Raw genomic sequence first — 24,913 nt, 5'->3', positions numbered from 1 at the left:
TAACCTACCGTTTGCATTGATGACTTCTTTGAACCCCCAGAAATGCTGCTCTCTCCTTACCTCTTTCTCATTTGCCCTGTTGCAGTGGAGGCTGAAGCCCAGCAAGGCTGTGCCTGCTGCTTCACACTGATGAAGAGGAGCAGTTCCTCCCTCTGTAATGCTGCTGTTGGCAGTCAGAAGCAGATTCCATTATTGCCGATCAATGCCGCCGCCATGCAGGAGGAGGGGAGAGGGAGGGGTGGGAGCTTCCTATTCACAGATTGATCAACCTGCCATTGCATGAACAAATTCATTGTAAGAACGGCTGGGATGCTGTTATAATAGCTGGAGCAGGAAGGGGCTTGTAAACAGGGGAATGCAGGCTCTTCAGTAATGGGGAGGGTATTTAAATTGCCTCTAAGCTTGCTGTTTTTTCTCGTAGCGTAAAACATAATACCTGAGCCTTCAAACAAAGCCAACACTATAAGGAATGATAGGGATGTATTACACTTGGCTGATGAGCTATTGTGCTGACTTATTTGAGCTTCTTCAGCACTGAGACCTATTTCTTCTTTTTACTTAAACTGATTCTGTCATAACCTGCTGCTACTTTTGGATTTTAAAGCCTCAGTTTCCCCTGCTGCCCTTTTTTGCCTTCTTTCTGTTCCTGTTTGGACTGAAACCGGACACAAAGGGACAAGTAGTACAGATCCCACTTACTGCTCCCACCCATGCCTGCTTTGTCAGTACGGGCTGTCAGATGTAGGGTTGAGAGAGAACAGGGCAGGATCACTCTCTCATGTTGTCGGTGTAGACAATAACTGGAGTACTGGAATCCCAAGACCATCAGCTCCTCCCCACCCTTCCTACCCTGCTTCGTTCACTTACTCTTTTCTGTATGGAAAAGTTTTCTGGCTGGAGAATGAGTCTTCTTTCTCCTGGTGATGTGGCCGAATGGCTGGATAGCAGCACAGAAGATGAGAAAAGCCTTCTCTCGTTTCTTGGTACGGTAGGGTACTAACTGTATTTTTTTTTCTAACACTTTACTGGGAAGCCTTTAATACTTTCAGTGGTGCTTAATTTCTTCAGTCCTTCAGTTACCTGATGTTATTTCTTTTTAAAATATTTTAGGTGGTATGCAATTGCTAATTAAACTTGGTTGCAATCTGTTTGAAATAGTTGCAAACACATTAAGCAAAGGCCAAGTTATAAATGGGCATGTGCCATGCAGACAATGGTTTCTGGGCTAAACAATGTTACTTACTGGTCTGTTTTTTGTCTCTGCCATTTGACCAACTGATCGCTGTGTTCAGTCTACTTCTACTTATTTCTGTCAGGTTGCCTACAACTTCTGAACTGTGTGATGGTAGTAAGATAAATCAGACGAGACTGATGAAAGTTTCTTTTCTTAAGAGAAATGTTTAGATGCATTTAGAATAAAAATTTCAGCCATGGGATCAGATACTTTTCTAGCCTAGAAATTAAATCTAGGAAGCACAATGAAACAATCCTGTGCTCTGTTTCTGGATACTTACACATAAGTTTAACTGCATTCAGGTAGAAAATTGAAACTTTTATTTATAGTCCAGTATAAATACCAGTAAGAGATTGAAAATGCTTTAAACAGAATTCACACATAGAAGCTGATTATTGTTTAATCTTTCCCTTTAAGCTGTTGCTATCTCAAACTGTTGTTACTTGTTTCTGTTCTTTAAATCCCATCTTACAAATCATTCCATCTCTCTCCTTAATGGTTTCTGTTGTTCTCAGGATGCAGTCTGTTTTCTTTCTATTTTGATAATTTCTAGATACTGAGTTGCCTAGATGGACTGCTTGATATTTGTGTTCCTTTTTCCTTTGGACTATTTAAACCAACGTTTGTTACAATATCTGCTATAATTATTTTTTTCCCCTAAGATACAGTAGTCATCGTTATGGATCTTTGTCTATCAGTTAAGTAGGTGACAGCTAACCCAGATGCTATTTTTCCCCACAGTTTTGTTGTCTTCCGTCCAGATAAGAGTTTATACTAGTCTCTCTATGCTAAGCAGTTCTCTTACTTCGCAGGTCCAGAACAGTACAGAATGTGGGAGGAAAATAAGGGACTCCCACAGAGTCTTATTTCGATTTGCTAACACTTCATCACAGTGTGTGCTGTGACCGCCTTCGGAAATATCACACCAGATATGAACAGGGACAAGAGCAGGTATGAGCTGGGCACCAGTGCCGCTCTTCAAGAGACTACCGTTTTTTCCACCTTAGACATACACCTGCGTTCGCATTTTGTTTCAAACCAAGAGATCCTCAAGATGTCTCCTAAATTGCAGCCCAGAAACACCAGAAGTATTTATTCAGCCTGGAGTCTGAAGGGTGTTGCAAAGCTGAGCTATTTAAGTTAGCTTTTTTACCTCCAAGTACTTAAATTATCTTTTTTATCTTAAAGAGGTACCAATACCCAAATGGTGTCTTAACTCTGGGGCCATATTTAAGGTTCAGTGACATCCCTTAGATGTCTGCAGTACATTGGCATATTTGTGTATCCATAACAATAATTATTATTGCTTAGGGGCAAAATCCTGCTGTAGTTTGCAAGAGGTACTGAAGCTTTGAGCGGCCTTCTGGCCCATTGAGAGGAACAGGGAAGAGCTGTCGATCTTTAATGCATCCAAGACCCAGTCACTTGTGAGAATATCCCGATAACCAGAGCAAAGGATTGCTTTTTAGAGAATGCCTTGATTCACAGCCCTTTCGCAGAGAGTAAAAAGATCAGTTTTGAAAGCCATGGCTTCAGGCTGTTGTTTAATAATGAGGATAATAAATATTGATATCGTACTAATGTGTGTCTAAGTCATAAACCTCTAAACAAATTACTTTGCGGGAACAAGTTACCACCATCAGCTGATCTGCGTTAATTGTCTGTGTGCAATCTCTGCAGCAAATACAAGGTAATTTGAATTAGTAGGGGGAGTCCAAGATCATTAGGAACTAACGAGGACATCAGTATCTCCAGATCATGTGCAGTAGCTCCTTGTGTCTGCTTTTGTGTTGGCACAGTTGTCCAGGCAATTTGTATTGTGGTGTGTAGAGTCAACCATTAAAGGAGGCATTAGAGGCTGATGCATGAGGTTAAAAAGGGGCAACTATTCCAGATTTTGTATGGCCACTCACATGCAGAGGATATGTTGATCAGTATAGGGATGTGCATGTTTTTCATTTCTGACTCACATTTGCAGAGCTGGAGGATTCTTTCCTTTGCCTCAAAGTGAATGCATCAGTCTAATAAGAGCTGATACTGTACTCACTAAATGCCATGTACAGTTTCCTCAGGACATTCTGAAAAAAAGCAATTGTGAGAGTTAGTACTTGGGAGCCCAAAATTATTACCTCCTGTGATATTCTTGCTCTTTCTTCCAGCATTCTCTGTGTATTCATCTGCTTTGCATGTTAGGTCTTGTCTTTCAGACTGTACAGTCCTTTAAGAATCAATGACTTAAATGTCTTTTAAGTGACTTAAAGTGTCATTTAGGTTGCTTGCTATGCACCTCCTGCACTGGGCACTAATTCAATTACACTTTTTTTTATATGCCAGCACAATCTAACTGTCTTAACAGCAACAGAAATACCTGTCTGTAAATTAAAAATCTTTGATATTTATCTGGATCATCTTGCAAGACTTGTCTAATCGATTCAATCCCTAGTAAAGCACAGTATCTTCTTTTAACATCCCTGCTAATGGACTGGGAGAGTTTTTGATCATAATTGGTATGTAGCGGTTATATGATGAGGGAGTTCTATAGCAAGTGAGCTTTGCAGAGCTGCCTTTGTGTTTACCTTTCCAGGCTTCATAGTTTTTGTGCAATTTAGTATACTGTGACTTGGCTGCATTCTCTCTGATCTGTCGTCTTGTGACTTTTTTTTTCCCCTGTCTACTTGTCTTGATAAATGTGGAAAAGCTATCACTGCAAGTTTCAGTTTTCTCCTTTAACTTATACCTTGTAGAATTTGTATGATGTATTTTAGAAGACAAACCTGGACTTAAAACAGATTGGAGGTTTTGAGTTTGCTTTTACCCTAAACTTCTTACAGAGGCATTTAGTTAAATGTTTATGACAGTCTATGAACTGGGCCCAAGTCTGAGTTCTCCCCAGGTGAGACAGAATGCTTACTCCAAGATAAAACATTGACATTTTTATTTATTTTTATGTGAGACTTCCTATTTCATTAGGTAATACTCATCTGAAAGATGCTGTTCAGACATGTCGTCTTCTTGTCCCTTCTTATGTATCTCCTTATGCTTTGTATCTTCCTGCTTTTTACTACTGTCTAATTTTTCAGCTGGTATGTATTTTCACAAGGGCAAAAGAAACCATAAGTATATACTGACTGCACCCAGCAAGATCTCTTTCTCATTAGTGCTATCACATGAGCACTCTGAAACAACCCTAAAGAGAAAATGACACAAAAATAGTAGTCTCTTCTGTCTTAACGAAGTTGTGAATGCCATAATGTTACTGAATGTATATGCTGTACTGATATATCATAAACTGCCTTGGAGCATGTTGAATTCTTGTACTTGTGGAAATGTTTATTTACTTTTAAAAGGCTCTAAAAGTGAATTAGATACTCCCTTTTTAATAGGTTCAACACAGTAGTTTATTTGGATTGAAAGTACTTAAATTAGCAGCCCACCTGAATATTAAACTCGATGAACATTCATTCATTTATATAAAACTTTTTTTAAAAAATGACATATATATGTATGCTGGTTTTAGATTTTTTTTTTAAAACAATACATGCATATAGGAGAAAACCAAACCATCGGGGTCCAAACAAGCACCTTCATTATTTATGCTCTGTAGTAGGTGATCAGCAACTTGCAGTGAAAATAGTTAATAAAACTGTAGCAGAGGAGGGAGACAGTATCTCTGTTATGGTTTATTTTCTTGTCCTACAAGCTAAAAGTTTTAGTGTACTGTCTCTGTAAAGTAAGAAACAAGCTCTGTAGTTCCTCTTGTCCATGAAACAAACACTGAATACTGTTTATCTCTGTAGTAAACCACTCAACTGGTGGTTACATCTATGAATAACACCTTCAAAAACTAGCTGCCAACAGCAAACCCGTAAGTGCTCCAACTCTTCCAAGCTTAGATTTGAGCCTATTATTTTTTTAAAGTGTGTTTGTAAAAGAAATACTGTCACAAAAAGTCAAGTGCTACAGGTTTTTATTCTGTATTTCTTTTCTATCTAATCCGTAAGACTAATTGGCCTTTTGATGGAGTAGAAAATACTGCTGAAGGAGGCCTTGAAATCCTTTAGTCCTTTCTAGTCCATTACCACATCCCCAGTAGGGTCTCTTCTGTCTGTCCTCGGAGAGAAACACTTTATCTTTCCTGTTCTTTCAAATCTTCAATAACTAAGATTTCCCCACCCCACCCTCATCCCCATCAAAATCTTTCCTCAAGATACTCTTTTATTTTCAACCCCAAGGATTTGGTTATTTGTCTGGGGATAATTACTTTAGCATAAATTTATTTTAAAAATAAATAATTACCCAGAGGCCCATAAAGGATAGCCTACTTAATTTGTATGTCTTATTTTCTTAACATGCTTCTTCCCTCCTGCCTCCCATGTAGAGTTTGTCACATTCTAATACCACCTTGTTTCAGGTTAAGACTGTAAACAATTTGGGGCAGAAATGATGCCTCTTCAGTACCTAGTCTGGCCATGCTGCATCCTGGTAAGGGGCCTCTAGGCATTACCATATTTGAAATGTATAATAACCTGTCCGGGCAGATGAATTTCTAAAATGTCATGGCAAAAAGGTAAATATTTAGCTTGCTTGTCCACTGTGCACCACTGTTGCTGCATGAGTGCCACCACATTTAAAACAACAACAAATTTTGCTTTAAAAAAGGGGTATAGTATGTGTAGCTTATTGATCCTTCAGACAAGAGGCTAATTGCAGGGCTGTGTGATTGCTCAGCTGATGCTCTGACCAGCAGCAATTACCATTTTCTCATGGGGAGTGCCAAGATAACTATATAAAGACGGTGAAAATATTTGGGTGGCGCTTTGTTTTGTTTCAGCTGGGAACGTTTTAATTCAAGTGCACTTGAGAGGCAGTCTTTGGAAATGCTTGGTTCTGGACAGGTAATTGGTCATATTGAACTGGGTTTTTGTTTTTCAAAAGCCTGTAATTAAGCTAGGCCTGAGAGGCAGAATGAATTGATTATTTTCATTAATCATATTCTCTAACCCCTTTAGTCGCAGACCAAGGTACCATCATATCAGGGTGTACACAAACAAAAGAAAATCCCAATCCCTGAAATCTTACTATATCTTTCTTTTATTTTCTTAAGCAGTAGACAATATACACTAGAAGTTGATGGTAAATGTAGCTTTTCACAAATGCAAATCTTTCTTGCCAATCAGAGCGAAGGATGTTGTAGGAGATAATTGGTCAGTGCTAAGCCATGTGTTACTACAAACTGCTAAAAGTCACAATTGATAAAAGGCTGGTGTGCAGAACGTGACCAGGCTGAGAACTTTATTATAGAAATGTAGGACCTGCCAGCCTGGAGTGGATGGTCTGATCTGTTGTTCGCTGTGACAGAGACCAGTACCAGACCTGTATGAGTAGTGACAGACAAGAGTTATGCTTGCCAGCATGCTTACCCCTTTTTTTGCAACTCCAGGTAGGTCTTTGAGACTGCTTTAGAGTCAACTCCTGGACTTCATAAGCAGGAACTCAGATCTCGAGATGTTCTTGCCAGTCCCAGGAGGACACAAGCCCAGCCTGGAAGGTGCTGCAGTCTTGACGCAAGTTCCACTGAGACTATGCAGTAGTTTCATTGCATTGCCATTTGCAAGATCACGGACACCCCTGTAATCTTTGTTTCTGTGACCTTATATGCAGGTTCAGTAACTTAATTCTTTTAACTCTAACCCCTGAGGATATTTCTTTTTTCCTGATTGTTTTTCCTGCCCTTCACCAAGCCATTTCTAATTCAGAAAAATGGAGATAGAGTAGCAAGCACTGTCCTGCAAAGCTGAGAGGTTTGTTTCATCTCTACTTCTCCCATCCTGAGAAATAGCTCTTCACAGTAGAATACAAATTCCCACAACAGCAAGGTTTCGGATTTCAAGTGGCCAGAGCACCCAGCCACAGGGAATTCAGGTCAAGTCCGAGAGATACATCCTGACCAGAGGTCACTGAGGCTATGCCTCTGTGGCCAAGACAGTTGCCTTCAAAGGAAATCAATCATCACCGCTACTCATAGTAGTAAGTGGCATCTGACTTACACAAACCTGCCTTCTGGCCAACAAACCAAGATTTCATATTGCAAAGGGTAGAGTGTGGCACAGTGTGATGTGATCTACCTTGATTGTATCCTTGGGCAGTTCCCTTTTCAGAGGCATCTGCCATTGCCGAGTAATTGGCTCAGCTAATTTGTAACTGACTACTTCTATGTAGTGTGTAAATATTTATTTGCATAAATATCTATTTACATAAATATTACTGCATATGACCAATATATGAGGTGATAAATTAAAAGTATCCCATAGGGATGTTTACAACTCATTTATTGGATGGATTTTTTTTTGTAAGGTTGAAAAGGGGAAGATCTGTCTACCTTCCCCCCCCCCCCCCCCCCTTTTCTTCCTAGAAACTAAAAGTGGATGAAAAGGGTTTCAGATTGTGTATCTGTAGAAGCAATGTGATTTATCTGTAGTCTTGGTTCCTGTGAGTGAGCAATGCAGAGAGCAGTTGTAATTTAATACTAAACCAATGAGAGGTGCATTGATTTCTACAGCAGGTGAAGATTATGCAAGAGTAGCCTCTAGCATTACTTGTGGAGCAGGGGAGGGAACTGTCTAATTTTTTGCCTGGTGGTGACAGTATAGATTTTTTTTTTTTTTACACAACTCAGCAAAAATACTGTTCTATGGGTGTCAAAGCAGGTTGCTTTAGATTTTGATTTCCAGTTAAAATATCTCGACAATTTTGCTATATCTAGGTCTTATTTTTCCTGGGGACTGAGCACATTATTTATTTGTTTTTTGGAAGGAGAGGAGAGGGAAAGGTAGTTTTAGTTTTAGTTCATTGCAGGCACCTTGTGAATATTGCATTTTCCCTTCCCCATTTGGTACACTTCTGCAATGGTCTGAGAACAGAAGAAACTCATTTTACCAATGGAATCTCAGTGTTTTATTTGCAGAGAACTCAAAGCGCTTCTGGGTGGATGTGGGGGGAGGAGGAAAGGCAGGGGGAGTCAGGCATCTTACTTGTGTTGTAGCTTTTCTGCTCCGTTTGGTTTCAACTTAAACTTTTTCCTAAACTGCCTCTCCTGCAGAACCTATTGTTGAAAATAGTGGGGGAATTCAGGCTCCTGTTTTCATTTATGACTCAGCGAAGTTAACAGACTGTGTTAAATTACCGAAGCAGCTTTGATGTGATTTCCTGTGTGTGAGAAGTAGAGAAGCCAAACCTATTACGTTACGCATTACTATTTGATGTAAAATAAAAGGTGCTCGCTTTAGTCCCCAGTTTCAAGTGAATCTAGCGCTCCCATTTGCTTTCATTACATTTACAGTGAGAACAGCAAAGCAATCATTTAAATCTTACAAAGTACAGCTGTCTTTGGGAGAGCAGTACTTACAGGTGCTGCAGAAAATAAGTTTCCCTTTGTAGAGGCGGGAGGAGGAGGCTGGTGGTATAAAAGAGCACATCTTCAGATAAAACTATCAACCTCTGCAAAAACTGGTGGGACTGACTGTTACTCAAAAACCTTGGTCTAGTGCTGGCCCTGCTCCAAGCGCTTTGTTCTCTAAAGGTGCCCTGACAGGGACTTACCCTCCAGCACTGTAACAGGCCTCCTTAGCTGTAAGAGAAAGTGCCCGATGGCACTCATCAGCCCGAAAGTGGTATTGCTTTATCGCGGTTATTGCAAGCTTTAATGGACCATGATTTACATGGTCGGTGCGAGTGGAGCTTGTGCATCATCCTGATGGTCGGCAGCGACCGACTGTGCCCTGCCCATTTTCCAGTGGTAGCTACATTGTGTGTTAGACTTTGTTTGCCCAGTTTAGGAGGCTGTTCTCCCTCTTAGCAGTTCTTTACCCGTTGATGGTTACAAGCAGATTGAGAGGCTAAATGTTAGCAGTTTGTTTTTTTAAAAGATAAATACCTACAGTGTGAGACACTAATACTGCAGGGTCCAGATTTCTTAGCCTCTTGTTCAGTATGCTCCATTTTGTCGTTCTTCAAGCATCCACAGGAGATACATGTTATAACTCTGGTGAAATCAAAATTCAGTATGCAAAGACATCACAAGTAATGTTATCCCTGAAGAAGGCTTTTCTCATTTTTTCTTCAGTTATTTTGAGGAAAACACTGCTCTCGTTGCACCAGCTGGCAATCTATCTCTGTAAACCTTTTTTGCTGCTGTGAATCAGGATATACAGTGAAATTTTCTGTAGTGGAGAGAAGCCGGCAGTTGGGCGTCTGTTAATAGCCTGAAAGTAACTAATGAGGATGTGCAGTCGGAGCGATTGATTGAATAGCTGCAGTCCTGTGTGTTTCTTTTTCGCTCGCTCACTCGCTTGCTCTCTGCAAGCTGTAGGAAGGGAGGGGGAAAGGAGAGACCCAGCTTTCTCTTAAGTGGAAGTAGCACGGATCCCTGGGGCCAGGCGGCCAGAAATGGAAGTTTAAGCTGCATCTGTCTCTTGAAAGGAAAACGGCAGGAGTCAAAATGTCACTGTCTGGAGTCACGGCTTACTCCTTTTCTTTAGAATTCGGAAGATAACAATGGACTTTCTGCTCGGAAGTGATTTTTTCCCTCCCTGTGTTGGGGGATGTTTTGTGAAGCTGGATTCCTTTAAGTCAGGCAATTGAGCTGGAGATGGGCAGCAGTTGTGATAAAGGTATCTGCTTGTGTATGCATGTGTATCTGGCTATATATAAAAATGCATTTATGTACAGTATGTCTGTGCTTGTGTAGAGATTTTCAATGGTGTGTATACTTTATTAAGCTATTATTCTAGTAGTTATATTAGAAAACGATATAAGTGCATCTTTTATGAATATCTGTACGCATCAGATCAGCCTGCATGGATTTAAGATGCCAAAGTCCTATCTTAGTAAGGTCATGTTGCCGGAATGAGGAGAAGTTGACCTATTTTTTTTATCTGCAGAGATATATATGTCATAGTACCCAGGCAGTTATGAGTCTTCTGCTGGTTGCACGGTTTGAGCAAGTAGTGTGGTAAAGACTGAACTTTGACCTTTGTCAAATTGTGTTCAGCTGTGACTAAAATTGAGCTTCCCTGTGTCTTTAGTTATCTGTTAATTACTGCATTGCTTACATTAAAAAAAAAAGCGCTCTCTGAATAGTATCTCACAAACAGTGATAGAATACTAAATATGTTTCAGTTTTGAACTTTACCAGCATTTTTTATTTTATTTGCCTGTTTCCTACAGTCAAGTCAAATTCACAACCTTGAATCTGTCAGTGGAAATGCTATTGTCATTTAGTGAGTAAGTAAGATACTGAAAAATAGGTGAGTGTAATTTAGCAGTTTAGTAATGCAGTTGAAACTTTGCTGAGGCATCTGTCCTATAGAGCATAAAACCTGACTATTCCCCACCCCCCAGCATCCATTCACCTTCTTTTTCTTCTCTTCCTTAGAGGTCCCAGCAGAGAGATCTCCTCGCAGACGGAGCATCTCCGGGACCAGCACTTCTGAGAAAACCAACTCCATGGATGCTTCGAATACTTCTCCTTTCAAAGTGCCAGTAAGTGTGCCTTTCCTGCAAAGGAGGAATTTTTCTCATTGAACAGGAGGAGGAGATTAAAATATCACAGTGTACAACTAAGCTCTGGGAGGGGGGGGGAAAAAAAGACTATTTAGTTAATATTTCCAGTTGATCAAGAAGTATTGCTATCAACTGTCATGTATTATCTATGAGATGCCTGGTAGATCTGTAACTTGCTTATTTTCCTTGCCTTGATCTAAAGTTGCAAATAGTGAAACATCACTGTTAATGTGGTCAGCGACCTATATAAATACTTTTGAAGTCACCGCTAGGGATTACATTACATATTTAATTTTGACTAGGAAAAAGGTTCCTTTAGGTTGGTGATAGCATGTTATTTTTCCCTTGCGCCGGTGAAGTACATAGAAAATTGAAATGACTTTATAGTTCGGAAACTGGTGAAATTTCTGTAGGTGTGTTAATTGCTCTTCCCCTTTTCAGTTTTTGTTGTGAGTTTGCTTGGCTGTAAATCTTCATGAGACTTTTTCAGCTAGAGTGTCGATTTTTTTGCTTGTGTTTGGTTTTGGTCAGTGTATCCAAGAGCACAAAAACTACTATTAGACTGAGGGCAAAGGCTTCAAGTTAAAATGAGGTGCTCAGTAATTTTTTAAAAGTATTTGTTCCTGTTTTAAAATATCTAACTTGAATGTTGCAAATATTTTTTTTCTTACCCCTCTGCATTTTTGGCAAGTAATCTGCCTACTTTAAAACCTGAAGGAAAACAAGAGAACTATTATCTAGTGAACATGGGAGTTTTTGTATATTCTCTATGGACGTGAGTACCGCTGTGGTACCTTAGTGTATATGTTCTTGCTTTGCTTTAGATAGCACTCATCCCTTTTAAGCACACTTCCTAGCTCACTTTAGGTCCTAATGTGTGTGAAACTTGGTTTTTGATTAAATCCTACATTGTGTCATTTTAAAAATAGAATTTAAAAATATCCAGGGATTTAATGAGAGCTATTTAAATTATAAAAGGGTTAAGGTTGGTCTGAGTGTATAGAATATATGGTGTATGAAGCAACCTGTAAACTCGTGGTTTATTGAAATTGAAAAAGGGACCAAGGAAGCAGTGAATATACTGGGTATCCATACTTGGTCCCTTTTCAGGGTCATAGAATAATAGCGATTGGAAGGGACCTCCAGAAGCTTCTGATCTATCCCCCTCTTCAAAGCTGAACCAACTTACATCAGGTTGCTCAGGGCATTCTCCAGTCAGGTGCTGAAAACCTCCAAGGATGCAGATTGTGCAGTGTTGCTGGACAATCTGTTCTGATATTTGACTATCCTCATTGTGAAGCATATTTCTTTTGTAAAGGCTTTCTTGTCAGAACAAAACTTGAACTTCTAATGTCTATTGAAAGACCATGAATCACATTTTCCTCTAGTTCAAAAAACATCTGAAGTAGCAGTTAAAGCAGAATATATTGCTTAGCCTTGAGGAGAGAAAGCTCAGAGGGAATCTTAGCAATATATATAAATACCTAATGGAAGGGAATAAAGATGACAGAGCCAGGCTCTTTGGGCAAGAGGCAGTGAGCACAAATTGAAATGTGAGAAGTTCCATTTAAATATAAGAAAAAGCTTTTTTCACTGTGAGGGTGATCAAACACTGGAATGGGCTTGCCTGGAGAGATTGTGGAGTCTCCATCCTTGGAGATACATTCAGAAGCAAACTGGACACACAGTCCTAAGCATCCTGCTCTAATTTACCCTGCTTTGAGCCAGGAGGTTGGACTAGACAATCTCCAGAGGTGCCTACTCACCTGAGCTATTCTGTGAATCTCTGAACTGTCCTCTGGCACTTCAGTGACCTGTTTTCTGGGTGACACTTGGGGAAAGGGGTCTTGCTCTAGTTGCATGTGAAGTTGTCACAAGAATATTCTGTTATGTCAAGTTCTGAGATTCTTAGGCTGAGCCTGTAGTCTGCACAGTTCCAGGAGGATTTCTGAACTCCAAGAGCCTTCAAAAGCCCTAGCTATTCTTGTCATCATTTATAAGAATTTCTCTGTCTTATTTGTCTTCATTTAAAAGTAATTGCCCTAGCCTTTAGATGTATACATGTGTTGTCATAGTCTTTGACTAACAACTGCAAGCTACATATCAGTGTTTGATTATTATCTGTATTGTTTATTTTATAGGTCTCCTTTTTTCTTTGTTCCTCATTTTTGTACATTTTTTAAAATATTGATGCTATCTTTTAAGTAATGTTTTAATGTTTCTCTAATTCTTCTCTAATAGTTCTCTAATACTACTTAGCTCATGCTCCCTTTCAAAACAAGAATGTTGCAGAATGTTTCTCATTTCCCCTGGCAGTGTATTGGGCTTTTAGGACTCTGGCAAATAGGCTCAGGAAGCAGTACATGGCTGCCTTTCTTGGGCATAAACCAGCAAAAAAACTAGAAGCTATTTGTGCCACGTGTAGCTGGTATTATGCTACTTTGTCTGGCTGGCACCTGTATACCCAGGAGCATAACGCACGCTCCTGTCTTTCTCATAGGGACAAGGCTTGTGGCTTTGCAGGATTTGCTCTGAATAGCCCATTTACAGGCTGTTACTCCTTAGCAGGTTGCAGTGCAGGTGGGGGCTGAGATCACCCTGTTTTAAAACATGCCAACTTCTGATCTGTTTAAAAGAGCAAAGCTGCATTAGAAGTCAAATTGCTTAAGAATACAGATAAGCTCAAGCCAAAACTACTGAAATAGAATGATAACTTTGTGGATTGGCACACACGTACTAGGTGGAAGATGGGGAGGAATCATGTTTCTTCCTTTGATTTATATTAAGAATTTCCTAGCTCTCAAAAGTAGGTAAGATGACTTGGGTGCCTTGTGGAAGTCTCAGATCAGTGGTCTGAGAAGAGCTTCGAGTGAAGGATAGAAGGGATGCTTATAATGGCTTTAAATTTGTGTGTGTGTGTGTGAGGTCATCTTTATCTGGAGAGGATTTATTGTACATATAAGGCAGATTCATAATAAAAGAACTTGCATTTTTGTTCTTCCAAACATTGACGCCTACAATATAGGTCGGAGGGCTATAGGCAGCTGCAGTGTAGTGCTGTCTCAGTTATTCTTCCCGCGGACCTGACTCTGTGCCATTCCTCTTCTATTCACTGCTTGGATTTCTAACAGAAAGCAGCTTAAGGCAGCGGACAGCTTAACCTTCTTCCATACTGATGGAAAATTATGCTGAGACTTTCATAATAAGTTGCTTTTACAGCTTTTTAAGTTTGCCTCTCAGAAAAGCTATTTAAAAGCCGTCTTCTCAATAGGACACTGGCTTCCAGCATGTTCTGTGCAGTTTTTTTCCTTTCAAACGCCAGGCAGAGGTACTCACTCAGAACAAGGCATCTGTTTTTTTAATACTGCTAATTGGCATTTGTTTAGCATCTGGAATTTTGATTCATAACAGCATAATGGCCTTTAAGCAAACATTTCCTTGACGAGACATTTCTGAGTAGTCTCTTTAGTGGCAGTGGTCAATGAAGGATTTATTTTAAGGGGCTAATGTGTAAAGTTTAGGAAATTTGCCTTCCTACCTCCTGTATGTGCGCTGGAGGAAAAGACATATGTTTAAACTTACTATTGCATGAAAAGTAGAATTTCAGTAGTTATAAACGTACTCTTTCTTAGGACTAACTACTACATGGACCAGCATGTGCAATGTGTTTGTTCTGGTTATCTCCCACCAAGGGGAATAAAGTGGATTCTGCTAATGCTGACATTGCACAGTACAAGGCATGTGTACAGAGATAAGAGCCCTTGGTGCTTGTCCTTTCTTTTTCTTCCCCATTTCCTCACACATTCTTGTCTGCAGTTAAAACATTAGTCTCCATCTAGGTTCAGTTGTGTTCTAATTGTTGTTTGACAATTTCCAAGTGTATCTGGGAGGAATATTGAAAGAGAACAGAAGGGCACAAAGATAGGAAGATTGAGATGAAGAGGTGTGTCTTCGCATATACAGACAGATGTGTGCTGTTCATAGATATGCATATATAGGAAAAGTCATATTTTTTAATAATGAATATTATTTGACTGAACAAATAGGAGGGCAGACGGAACTGGCTAGAAGTAGGCATCGTGACGCATAGGTGGGCGAGAAACCAGCTTTTTCCCTTCCCACACACACTATGTCCTGGCAGAGTGTCTGTCTCAGTGCATCCTGTTCCCTACTGTTGCACTGTTGAGCCCTGGTTGAGCACTGCAGTAACCTACCGTATTGTCTCATGCTCTGCCGTTGGAATTGAGCGACCAGGTAAATAGGAGATTATCAGAATCTTCCAACCTCCTGCAGTGGCAAGATAGAGGGGAATTGCTGAACCAATCTTCAGACTCGTGCTCTCCAATTTTTGCATTTGGGGTCGGGTTGTTAGTCAGTTATTATTACAAATAATATACAATTCATCCATGTCTGCTGGCTATTACAAAAAAAGAAAAAAAAAGACAGAGGCAAAGACAAGTGCAAATGAACTAGGAAAGCCTGAGCACAATCTTTGAAGTAATAAAATTATTTTTATAGGAATATGTGTGTATATGATGGAAAGACTGATACTTACGGATTACTTTCCTTGGTTTGTTTCTAGTCAAGAGTATAACTGGATCTATAGAAATACTGTCTGCCTCTTTGCTCTTTAAGAGTACTGCTAAATGGAACAGAAGACAATGCAGCCAGCCTCTAAGTGAAGGTCAAAGCTTGATGAGATCTCGTGGCTGCCCAGCCTCATCTTTTATGCAGTCAGCAAGATTGTTGCTTCTCCAGAGCATTGCTCCGCTACCGTCATGCTGCCAGGTTAGGACAAGTCTGATCTTTTCTGGCCATGTGACCTGATGGCATATGAGTACATATTATTAATTCTGCATCAGCACCAATGCAGAGATGGAATTGTTGATTTATGTTAGTGTGAGGCATCGCGACATCCTTCATGAAAAACTGGTTGTGCTCAAATCTGTAATCCCTATTGTAAGATTAACGTTTTTCCTTCCACTTTCCACTCTTTTCTTCCCGTAACATGTTTGTTTGAATCTGCTTTAATTTTTTATCATTTGTCTGTGATGTGATGGCTTAGGTATGCTGGCAATTATTCCACAGATTTTGTGTCAAAAGGCATAAATGGGTGATTGGCTAACTCCAGGATGCTCACCAAGTTCTCATCCGTATCTTTATTCTGGGGAAATACTGTTCATAGGCTCTATAACCTTCACAATATCTTTCTGCCAAAGCAGGTTTGTTTGTTGCATTAAACTTTATCATTGAGTCAGATGATGGGTATATCCTGTCTGTGACACTGACTAGTGGACCTCAACATCAGGAACCTTTATCTCATGTTTGGTGTAAACTTGACTTTATCTAATTGCCCTGCAGTTAATGTAGGGGAGCTATGAAATTGTATAGCTTTAAACATTGGTCACATTCCAGTTGTCCTTGGTTTAATAGTATTTAAATGTGTACCAACTCATTCTGTTCTTCACCTCCAAAACATGGCTTTGTCATGTTACACAGAGTTTAATTAATGTATCCTCTGCAAATCAGTCCTTCTGGCCCTTTTATCACTTTTCTTGCTCTTCTGCTTTTAATTCCTTTCAACTGGTTCTCCAAGTTCTGCTACTAAAGTTTACAAGAATGTGTGTTACCAATTTCTAATTGCTCACAACCCTTTGTGATATTTCCCTGTCCTACCTGGCCCTCACTTTACCTCCTAATTTAATATAGCTCAGTGTAATTAATGTGCTGTTTAACTTTTCTTCCAGATCATTAGGAAAGATGTTAAACAGAGGTAGTCATGCCACTATCCCCACCACATCCCATTGGAGACTTTCTTCTATCTTGGTACCTTATCACTTGTAATTGCTCTTTTTAGATATTCCTGCAGACGGTTTTCAGGTTTGTGTTAGTAGCTTTGACAAAGCTCATTTCCATTAGTTTTTCCAATTAGTATGTATGTTCTATTATCAAAAGGTATTCTGAAGTGTCGGGCTGCTTACTGGCTGTGTGCCAGGGGACTAAAGAGCCAGGGTCATGATAGTTATTGCCTCTTTCCTGACATGAGGGAAAGACAAAAATGCAGCCACTTGAATCATGAGGAGGGAGGCTGGAGGCCATCACTTCTCCACGTACTTCACCAGCTGCAACCAATAACTGTTGTTTGATAAAACACTGATAGACTCATTTGGCCTGTTTCTTACATTTATTGTTTATCACTGTTGTTGTGGTGTTCTCCAGACAGACTTCTGACCTTTATTCCTTAATTCCTGGATAAGGGCTTTTCTTACACTAATGCCTTCTGTGGACAGCTCCCATAAAGGGAGTCAAGCTCTGCTCCCAGTTGTTTCCAGACTAAACACCTTGCTGAACTGGGATCTGAAAACTGAGGTAGCTCTCCCCAGCTATCAAGTAGCTCTTGTTTCTTCATGAATTTTTTAGTATGATTCCCAGTGACTTGGAAATTTTATTCCTTTAGTACTTCTGACTGCATATCATGCAGAGTATATGCAATTTTATGATACATTTCATTAATAGATGTGTTATCAACATATCCCTGTTGTGATATCCTCTCCTTTTCCTTGGTTTTCTTGCTACTGTTCTTAAACTTGTTCATCCTATTCTGTATACCTCCTGTGGCTGTAGACAATTTTTCATTGGAAAGTTGAAATTGTTATCTGGACAAATCTGCAGTGCTGTCCCATCAGGGGAAAAATATCTTCCTGATCCTTGCTGTTGATCAGCTTGTGTCCTGAAGCATGATAATTGCTCACTCTTGTTATTTTTAAACCTGACTAAGGCAGCTACATATGTTATTCTTTCTTATATAAACACATAATCCTTTTTTAATCTTGCAGAAAAAAAAATGTCTGTATAATATCTTGTGGTAGAGAATTCTATGGGCTGATTTATAGATAACGTTAGAAAAAGTCTCCTGACAATCAGTTAAATGTGCTGCCTCTCGTGTGAAATTGCCCCTTGTTTTTCTTATGTAACAGGGTGCATGAGGAGCTTAGGTAATTTCCATTCTATTTGTTTTATACATCTATAATCCCTTCTTGCTTTTGTTCCAATAATAAATAGTTGGTCTTTAAAACATATCATTTGTAAATCCCCCTCTTGTCTGCCTTTAATCAGTTTTCTTTCTAAGGTGAAAAGATCAGAAGAGAGTGGTGTATTAGTGCGAAAGCTATGGCAGATTTACATAATATCACTTTACTTTTATTGTGCTTTATCCTTCATTTATACATTCAGACATGGTTTTTATTGTTCTCTGCCTGTACACAAACCACCTCTTCAGTGACATAGTGTCAGGCTTTTTTGGATGAGTTGGTGGAATTTGACTATTATAAGTCACTGTCTTGTTCTTTATATTACCACCAAGGTGTATGTATAGTTGTTTTCATCTGCTTTTCTATGGTGTGAGTGCCTGAGAGCCTCTTCAAAGGTAGACACTGCTAATATTTTAATACTGAGTGTTACTAGTCTCATCAGCAAATTTCTCCACCTCCTTGCTAGTTATATTGGCGTTTTGTTGTTCTACAGGGGATAATAAAATTCACTGTGTTAGCTCCTAATCCCTGGAATATCCTGCTAGTTGTATCTTTCCATTTTATGACCTGGCTATCTTCCCCTGCTTCTTTGCTTCCCATAGCTTTACAATGGTGCTGGCACAGGAGAGCATTTTCACTTGGCTACAATACTTTTTTTTCTTGATAGCTGCTTGTGAGCAACTTAAGTAAAATGCTTTGTATATTAACAACGTGCAGTAGTTGGGAGGCAGTTCTGCTGTTGTCCATAGTCACTTGAGTGTTATTGCTGTACCCATCCTGTCCTTCCCCTCAGAGAGAGCAAGTCTCATTGCTCTGTGAAGTTAACCACCTGCTGTTATTAATAATGCATTAGTGCTCCTCATCAAGAATTATAAATGTTCAAGATGCATTGCAAGCCTCCAAAAGGCAATGTGTTTCTCCCCAGAAATATCTGATGTAGGTAATGGTCCTGCAAACCACAGCACTATATGAACCTTTACTGTTGCCCATTTTACCCTGGTTTTACATGGGGTTTGTGCTTTGAACCTTCCACTAATACCGTTGTATTTTATTGATGGATAATTCGTGTTATATATATGTTTTACTACTTCATGGCTGAATTAACCTTTCACTTTCAAAACAGCTAAGACAATCATTATTTATTATGCATGGGCTGTTCTCTCCAAAGGGAAGAATCAGTGTGTCTATAGGGAGCAATAGTCAAAAGAGTTGAGTAGTTCATACTTGGGCTGTCTTTGAATCTGTTGGGCAGTTCGTGTGCTGCTCAACTGAGATTAAGGACAGACAGACAGTTGTCATCTTCAGCACAGGGTGAGCATTTTCTGAAGTCAAAGCTGCCCTGAGCAACAATCATCCCTGAGTTTAAAATACTTGAGGGTCAGGGTTTCTATACCTTCCTGGTGCAGCTATGGAGGGAAGATAGAAAAACCTGCTGAATTTGTCACTTCTCCTGTGGCAATTTCTTGGCAGAGTGAGAGATGAGTTGCTTAACTTTCAAATGAGATGAAAAGAATTCTCAGTGGGATTGAATTATTTTTAGATGTTGTGTCATTGGGATTTCTTACCCCAGTGTTTGATGCTTTTGGCTGAGATGATGAACCTGCTCTGAACCTACTCCACATGCCTGATTGTGTGCTTGTGCCCATTTGCTCTCTCCCCCCCTTCTGTGTCTCTTTTCCATCCCTGTTCCCCTAAACCTGTGGTTCTGAGGGGAATTTGTACTGAGCTTTGTCTCATTAGGTGTGGACCATCAAATCTGTCTCTTGAGGGATTAAGCCACAATTCTACAGTTATTCTCTCACTGGACTCCTCTTAAAATACTGTCTTTACGTGGTACTGATCTTTTCAAAGTACATCCTAGCTAATTTATCCTACCAAATATTTTGTACTTTTTTTATTAAGAGCATAGTTTTATAATTTCTGGCAGTTTGCTTAATAAATTTATATCTTTTTGTCTGAGGGTGTTTTTAAGCAGTAAAATTCTCACTGTTATTAAAAATGTTCCATGATGAGTCTTAAAGCTTAGACACTTGATTACATTTAGGTATAAGAACCAAACAGCAGCGTATTTTGGGTGGAAGTAAGTATTTAAGAGAAATAACTAGACAGTAAGAAAAATAATAAAGATGGTTTTGTCTTTTTAATGGAACAAGTTACAGTTATTAGCATTGGCAGGGATTTCTTCTCTATAGAAGGAAAAAGAAATAAAACTTTCACTTAGATGGCATTGTGGCAGATAGAAGTTTATTTTTAGTCATTACATCTTTTTTTTGTCTGCATTCAGTATTTAAAAGCATTTCCTTTGGCAAATAGAAGTCAAAAAATTCTGTTCAGTTCTGGCACATGTGAATTTTTCACGCTGCTCCCAGGTTGTCCATCTGTAAGCACTGGCCCTGCATGAACTGCCAGCAAGGTGCAGAAAGCAAATATTAAAAATGTTTTCAAGTCTTTTCAGGATGACCAATAAGCACACTGGTTTTTTAAATAATTTTTATCCTTAAGTATGTTCTTACCTTTTTTTTTTTTTTTTTTGTATAGTCTTACAGCCTTATGCAACCCCAGATAGCATATTTCTTTCATTAGGGAATAGATTATGTTCAATTAAACCAAGAACATGTTCACTAATGTTAAAGCAGTGCCAATTTAAAATTGTGCATGCACACAAAAATTAATATTCATAGTCCATCATTGAGTGGGATTTGGAGTGATTCAATATGAATACTTTTGGACCCACTGAATTGGGTCAGCTTTGTCTTATTTGCCCTTAAGGAGAAAAAAACATGTTATTTCATGTTTGCAATTTGAGTAGCCTGAGAGGTACTGGAATGAAGCCAGGGTCCACCAGATCTGAATTCCTGTAGTTGGATTTGTTACCTTTTATGCTGAGAGGTCAGAATATATGAAAGTGCCTTTGAAAGTGCTATACATCCTCTGCTTGAGTTCCAGCAATGGCCCCAAGAGAAGCCCAAGAGCATCTATCGATTACGGAGTTTTTTCAAAGGCACTTTTTCAATGCCAGGACCAAGAAAAGTGCAGGAACATGGGTAGAGTTTGAGTGGCACACACAGCTGAAAACACTTCTCTTTTGACAGTACCTTTTCCCCGGCACACTATGTAGATTTGCGAGGAGTTTTTGCAGTAGCTAGATATCAGGCCTTTTCTTTTCCATTTTATTTCCTATTGCAGGAGAATATAGTAGCTTTCACCCCTGAGGAGCCTGCTGGCTGGCAAGGCTCAGAAATTGAAGGGCAGCCTTAAATGTAGCACTACCTTCAGATGCAGAAAACAGATTCCCTCTTCCTCCATCCCCTACAGCACTATCCCACAGGGCATCCCAGTTCTCTCTGCTGCCCATGGAGAGGTGTCTGTCAGGCTCTAGTGTGTGTGTGAGCAGGTTGTTTCCTACACAAGTATTTGGAAGAGAATGATCTACATGGGCTGGAAAGATCCTACAGCCAGCATTCAGGTATGGATAGGCTTTCAGTAACATATCACCATCCTAATCTCAGTGGAAGAGAGTAGACAGGCCATCTTGCTGTATTTGCTGAAGATGTCACGGGAGTGGGCTTGAGGAACTGTGGATTTGGTGGGGTTTAATTTGCACATGACAACTGAGCAGGACTCACTTCATTGTTCATCAAAAGAAGCAGAGTGGGAACAAGTGCCTGGAGAGAGAGAACCCACCTACCAGTGTCTACAGAGAGGGGAACTGTGCGGTTTCAAGGAGTAAATTGTGTGGAAGAGGGACAAACTGAATGTAAAAGGACCAAGAATAACAGAATGAGGAAAGGTAGAGTGGGGTTGAAGGGTGTGCTTGTTTAAAGGGAAGAGGATACATTTTGTTTCAAAAGGAGCGCTTAAGTAAGGGAAAGTAAGGCAAATATGAGACTGGAAAATTGGTTTCGAGATGCTTGCAGTGTATGCCTTGAACCTGACCAAATGCATACTTTGCTGTTTGGAAGCACCTTCTTTTCCAACAATTAAATTGGCATCCATGGATGAGAAGAGGGGGATAGCCCTTTGCTTTGAATACTGTAGAATGACAGAGCAGCCCAGGTTGGAAGGGACCTCAAAGGATCATCTGGTCCAACCTTCTGTGGGAAAGGGATCCTAGATGAAATTATGTAGCACCTTGTCCAATTGTAGGTAAATCTCAATTTCTTCCTGAAGAGGTGAAAGAGATATGAGATTTTTCAGACTACAAGATCACGAATAAAGTCATCTTTAGTTGTGATGGCCTAATTCTTACAAGTCTGAGATGAACAAGTCACATACTTCAGCCTGGCTGAGTCACCTGGAACCAATAAAACACTCTTGCTTTGTCGGTGTTCTGCATAGGAAGGAACAGAAGACCTTGTTTGTTTCCAATTTGCTGATTTCTGTATCACAGGAGGCAGCTGTGGGCAGCATCTGTCACCTGTCCCAAGCGCAGCTTGTGGAGACTTGCCTTGTGAATGTGTTCAAAATTAGCTGTACTCGACTTCTATCCTAGCAGAACACAAGACGATAGGAGAGAGGGCTGGCCCTAGCTGGCTATCACTGTCACTAGACTTTTACTAAAGTAAGGCTGTACATCTGATGGTTCAATCCATACCAAAAGAACATTCTCTTTGGGCAAATTCTACCAACCAGTCTGTAATATTTTTAACAAATGTGGTTTCACTCATGTGTGTTTGGTAAATCTCCTGACATCAGTGCACATGGTATGGTGGCTCTGTGCAGCTGTTCTGTGAAGGAGCAAACCAGATTCAGCTAGTAAAATGTTGCTGAATCCAACTGGATTAAGAATCTCTGTATTTGCTTTGATCATGCTAAAGAATGTACGCGCATGTATGTCTGCAAGCCCTGGAAATATTTTGACACTATGGTTTGTTTAAAATGCACATTATGCTCAAAGTGATTCAAAGTGCTATAGGAGAAAACCAAATGTGCAGGTGTTGAAATGTTTCTGTGATTTCCCCACATATACAGATGCACGCACCCCTTTGTATGTCAGTGGTCAGATGTACTCGTGTTTCAGTACTGGTAACACAGCGGTGGCTCTTGGTGATATCAGCAAGGAGAGAACTGAGAGGTTGAGGACTTGTTTATCTGGAGAAGAAAAGGCTAAGGGGTGATACAAGGCAGCCTGCTGCAATGGAGAGGAGAATTACAAAGGTGCTGGACACAAACTTTTCCCAGCAGTGGGGAATGCTATAATGAGACAGCAGCTGCAGATTTCTGCTTGGGAGGTTTTTGTTATACACAAAGGAAAATTCTTCTCACTAGAAGGGTAATGCAGCACTGAACTGAGTTGACCAGAGAAGGTAAAACCTCTATCACCAGAGGTTTTTGAGACTTAGCTGGACAGAGTCAGAGTTAGGCTGACCTGCTGTGGCAGTACACCCACACTGAGTAGGAGGCTGACTACATGATCCACAGAGCCTTCCTCCAACTGATGTGGCTTTGGTCTGCATTTGATGAACAACTGTAGTTCAAAAGACAGGTTACTTGAGGATTTAATATTTTTAGATCACAGGTAGATTGTTTGCGTTGAGCTTTGCTTCAGAGCAGTACCAGAACTGGTAACTGAAGTCACTTATATGTGAAATCTTTTGAAATTTTAAATTCTGGCTAGTGAGACTACTGAAATTATAAATTATTGTAAGACTTACCTGCTACTTCTAAATTAAAAAGAAAAACCTGGGTGCAGCAGAAGTTCATCATAAAAGACAATTTGTACTCTTAATCTGATCAGGAATTAAAAACATGGCATGTAAAGGGGAGGTAAGAACAAATACTGATATCTAAGACTACTCCTTATTACATTATAATTGTGGGGTTTGGAGTCTCTTGTATAATAGCTGGAATTCGTTGAAGTGCACCTGTAATGCAAGTAGTGCTAATTATTGCAATCTGAAGCTATCACATACTGGAACGGTCACTGATAATCTAGCCCAGCCTTTCTTCCTGCTCAGAGGAATCTCAATACAGCACGTTCTGTAATCATTATCAGCAGGAATCACTGCTGAGTTTGGACTCAGTGACAGCACATTGATTGATTTATTACTGGCATCAATTTCCCTGTTTCACAATGCAGCTTCTCATTTTAGGGCTTCTTCAGTAAACGTCTGAAAGGGTCCATCAAGAGGACAAAGAGTCAGTCAAAGCTGGACAGGAACACTAGTTTTCGTCTCCCATCTCTCCGCAACGCTGATGACAGGTAAGGTTCAATGCATTTCCCAAAACAATCTCTTCTCATCCAGAGGCACTTTACAAAATGTACACACAGCATGCGTATGCACTCACAGACTGAGAACAAGGCAGGGGATTTGTTGTTAAACTGGCAGATGGGTGTTTTTTTGGGCTGACTTTAGTATGTTAGAAGTTAGTTAGGATGCAGTGTACTGCTGACACAGGATTGAAAATTTTTACTACTCTTAACAGCTGATGAAAAGTTCAGGTTAAGAATATGAACTCAAATACCTTTTTCTGCATCTGTTTCAAATAAGCTTCGGACTTTAAATTTTATAATACAAAACCATTGGATCAATCAGCTTTAGGGAAACTTGCCTCAATGCATGCAATACCTATCTGCAGATCAGTGCAGTGGCCAATTTTGGGTTGGTGCGAGCAGATTAGTTAAGCTAGCACTGGCAAAGCCCAGACATGTGCAGTGCAGTTTAGGCACATTAAAAATCCTTGCTAATGTCAGTCAATTGTTATAGTTAATGCAGTGTTGCTACGATGAACAGACGGTCTGTTCTTCAGAAAACTGGAAAACTCAGTAACTTCTGGCATTTTAGTGCTCAATTTGTTATATACATGCTTGTTTAGTTTTTGGCTGGTGATTCAGACTGGGAATAGGTTGTATATGAGGCAAGCAAAAGCTCTTACACCGTTTTTCCTAACTATTTGTAAAGTCTCTTGATTGTTTTTATTAAACTTTACTCTGTGTTAGGTTCCACAGTAGCCCAGCAGGAGAACTAGGTTGAGTGAAAAATAGGTTGCCCTGTACTTAAGGCCACGGCAGGCTTCTGTGATTTTACACTGTTTAGTGCATTCTCCCTTCTCCTTTAGCTGAGTTGAATTAATTAGTTGTGTCTGT

At 39.8% G+C, this 24,913-nt stretch overlaps 1 protein-coding gene across 8 annotated transcripts in view; it reads left to right on the top strand.

Annotated features, from left to right (window-relative positions):
* Positions 1–24,913, top strand: part of RASAL2 (RAS protein activator like 2) — a 186,741-nt gene that overhangs the window by 120,540 nt on the left and 41,288 nt on the right. For 7 of the 8 annotated variants that reach the window (XM_074906973.1, XM_074906972.1, XM_074906971.1 and 4 more), the window contains 2 exons: positions 10,668–10,774; positions 23,919–24,028. In XM_074906973.1, coding sequence (XP_074763074.1) covers positions 10,668–10,774; positions 23,919–24,028 — 217 coding nt within the window. Of the gene's footprint in view, positions 1–9,836; positions 9,904–10,667; positions 10,775–23,918; positions 24,029–24,913 lie in introns of those variants that run through there. The other variant, XM_074906976.1, reaches the window with a different exon arrangement.

Source organism: Athene noctua, chromosome 5 (assembly GCF_965140245.1).
Source record: "Athene noctua chromosome 5, bAthNoc1.hap1.1, whole genome shotgun sequence".
Classification (NCBI taxonomy): Eukaryota; Metazoa; Chordata; class Aves; order Strigiformes; family Strigidae; genus Athene; species Athene noctua.
Note: the sequence above shows the minus strand (reverse complement) of the source record. Positions and strands in the feature narration are given on the sequence as shown.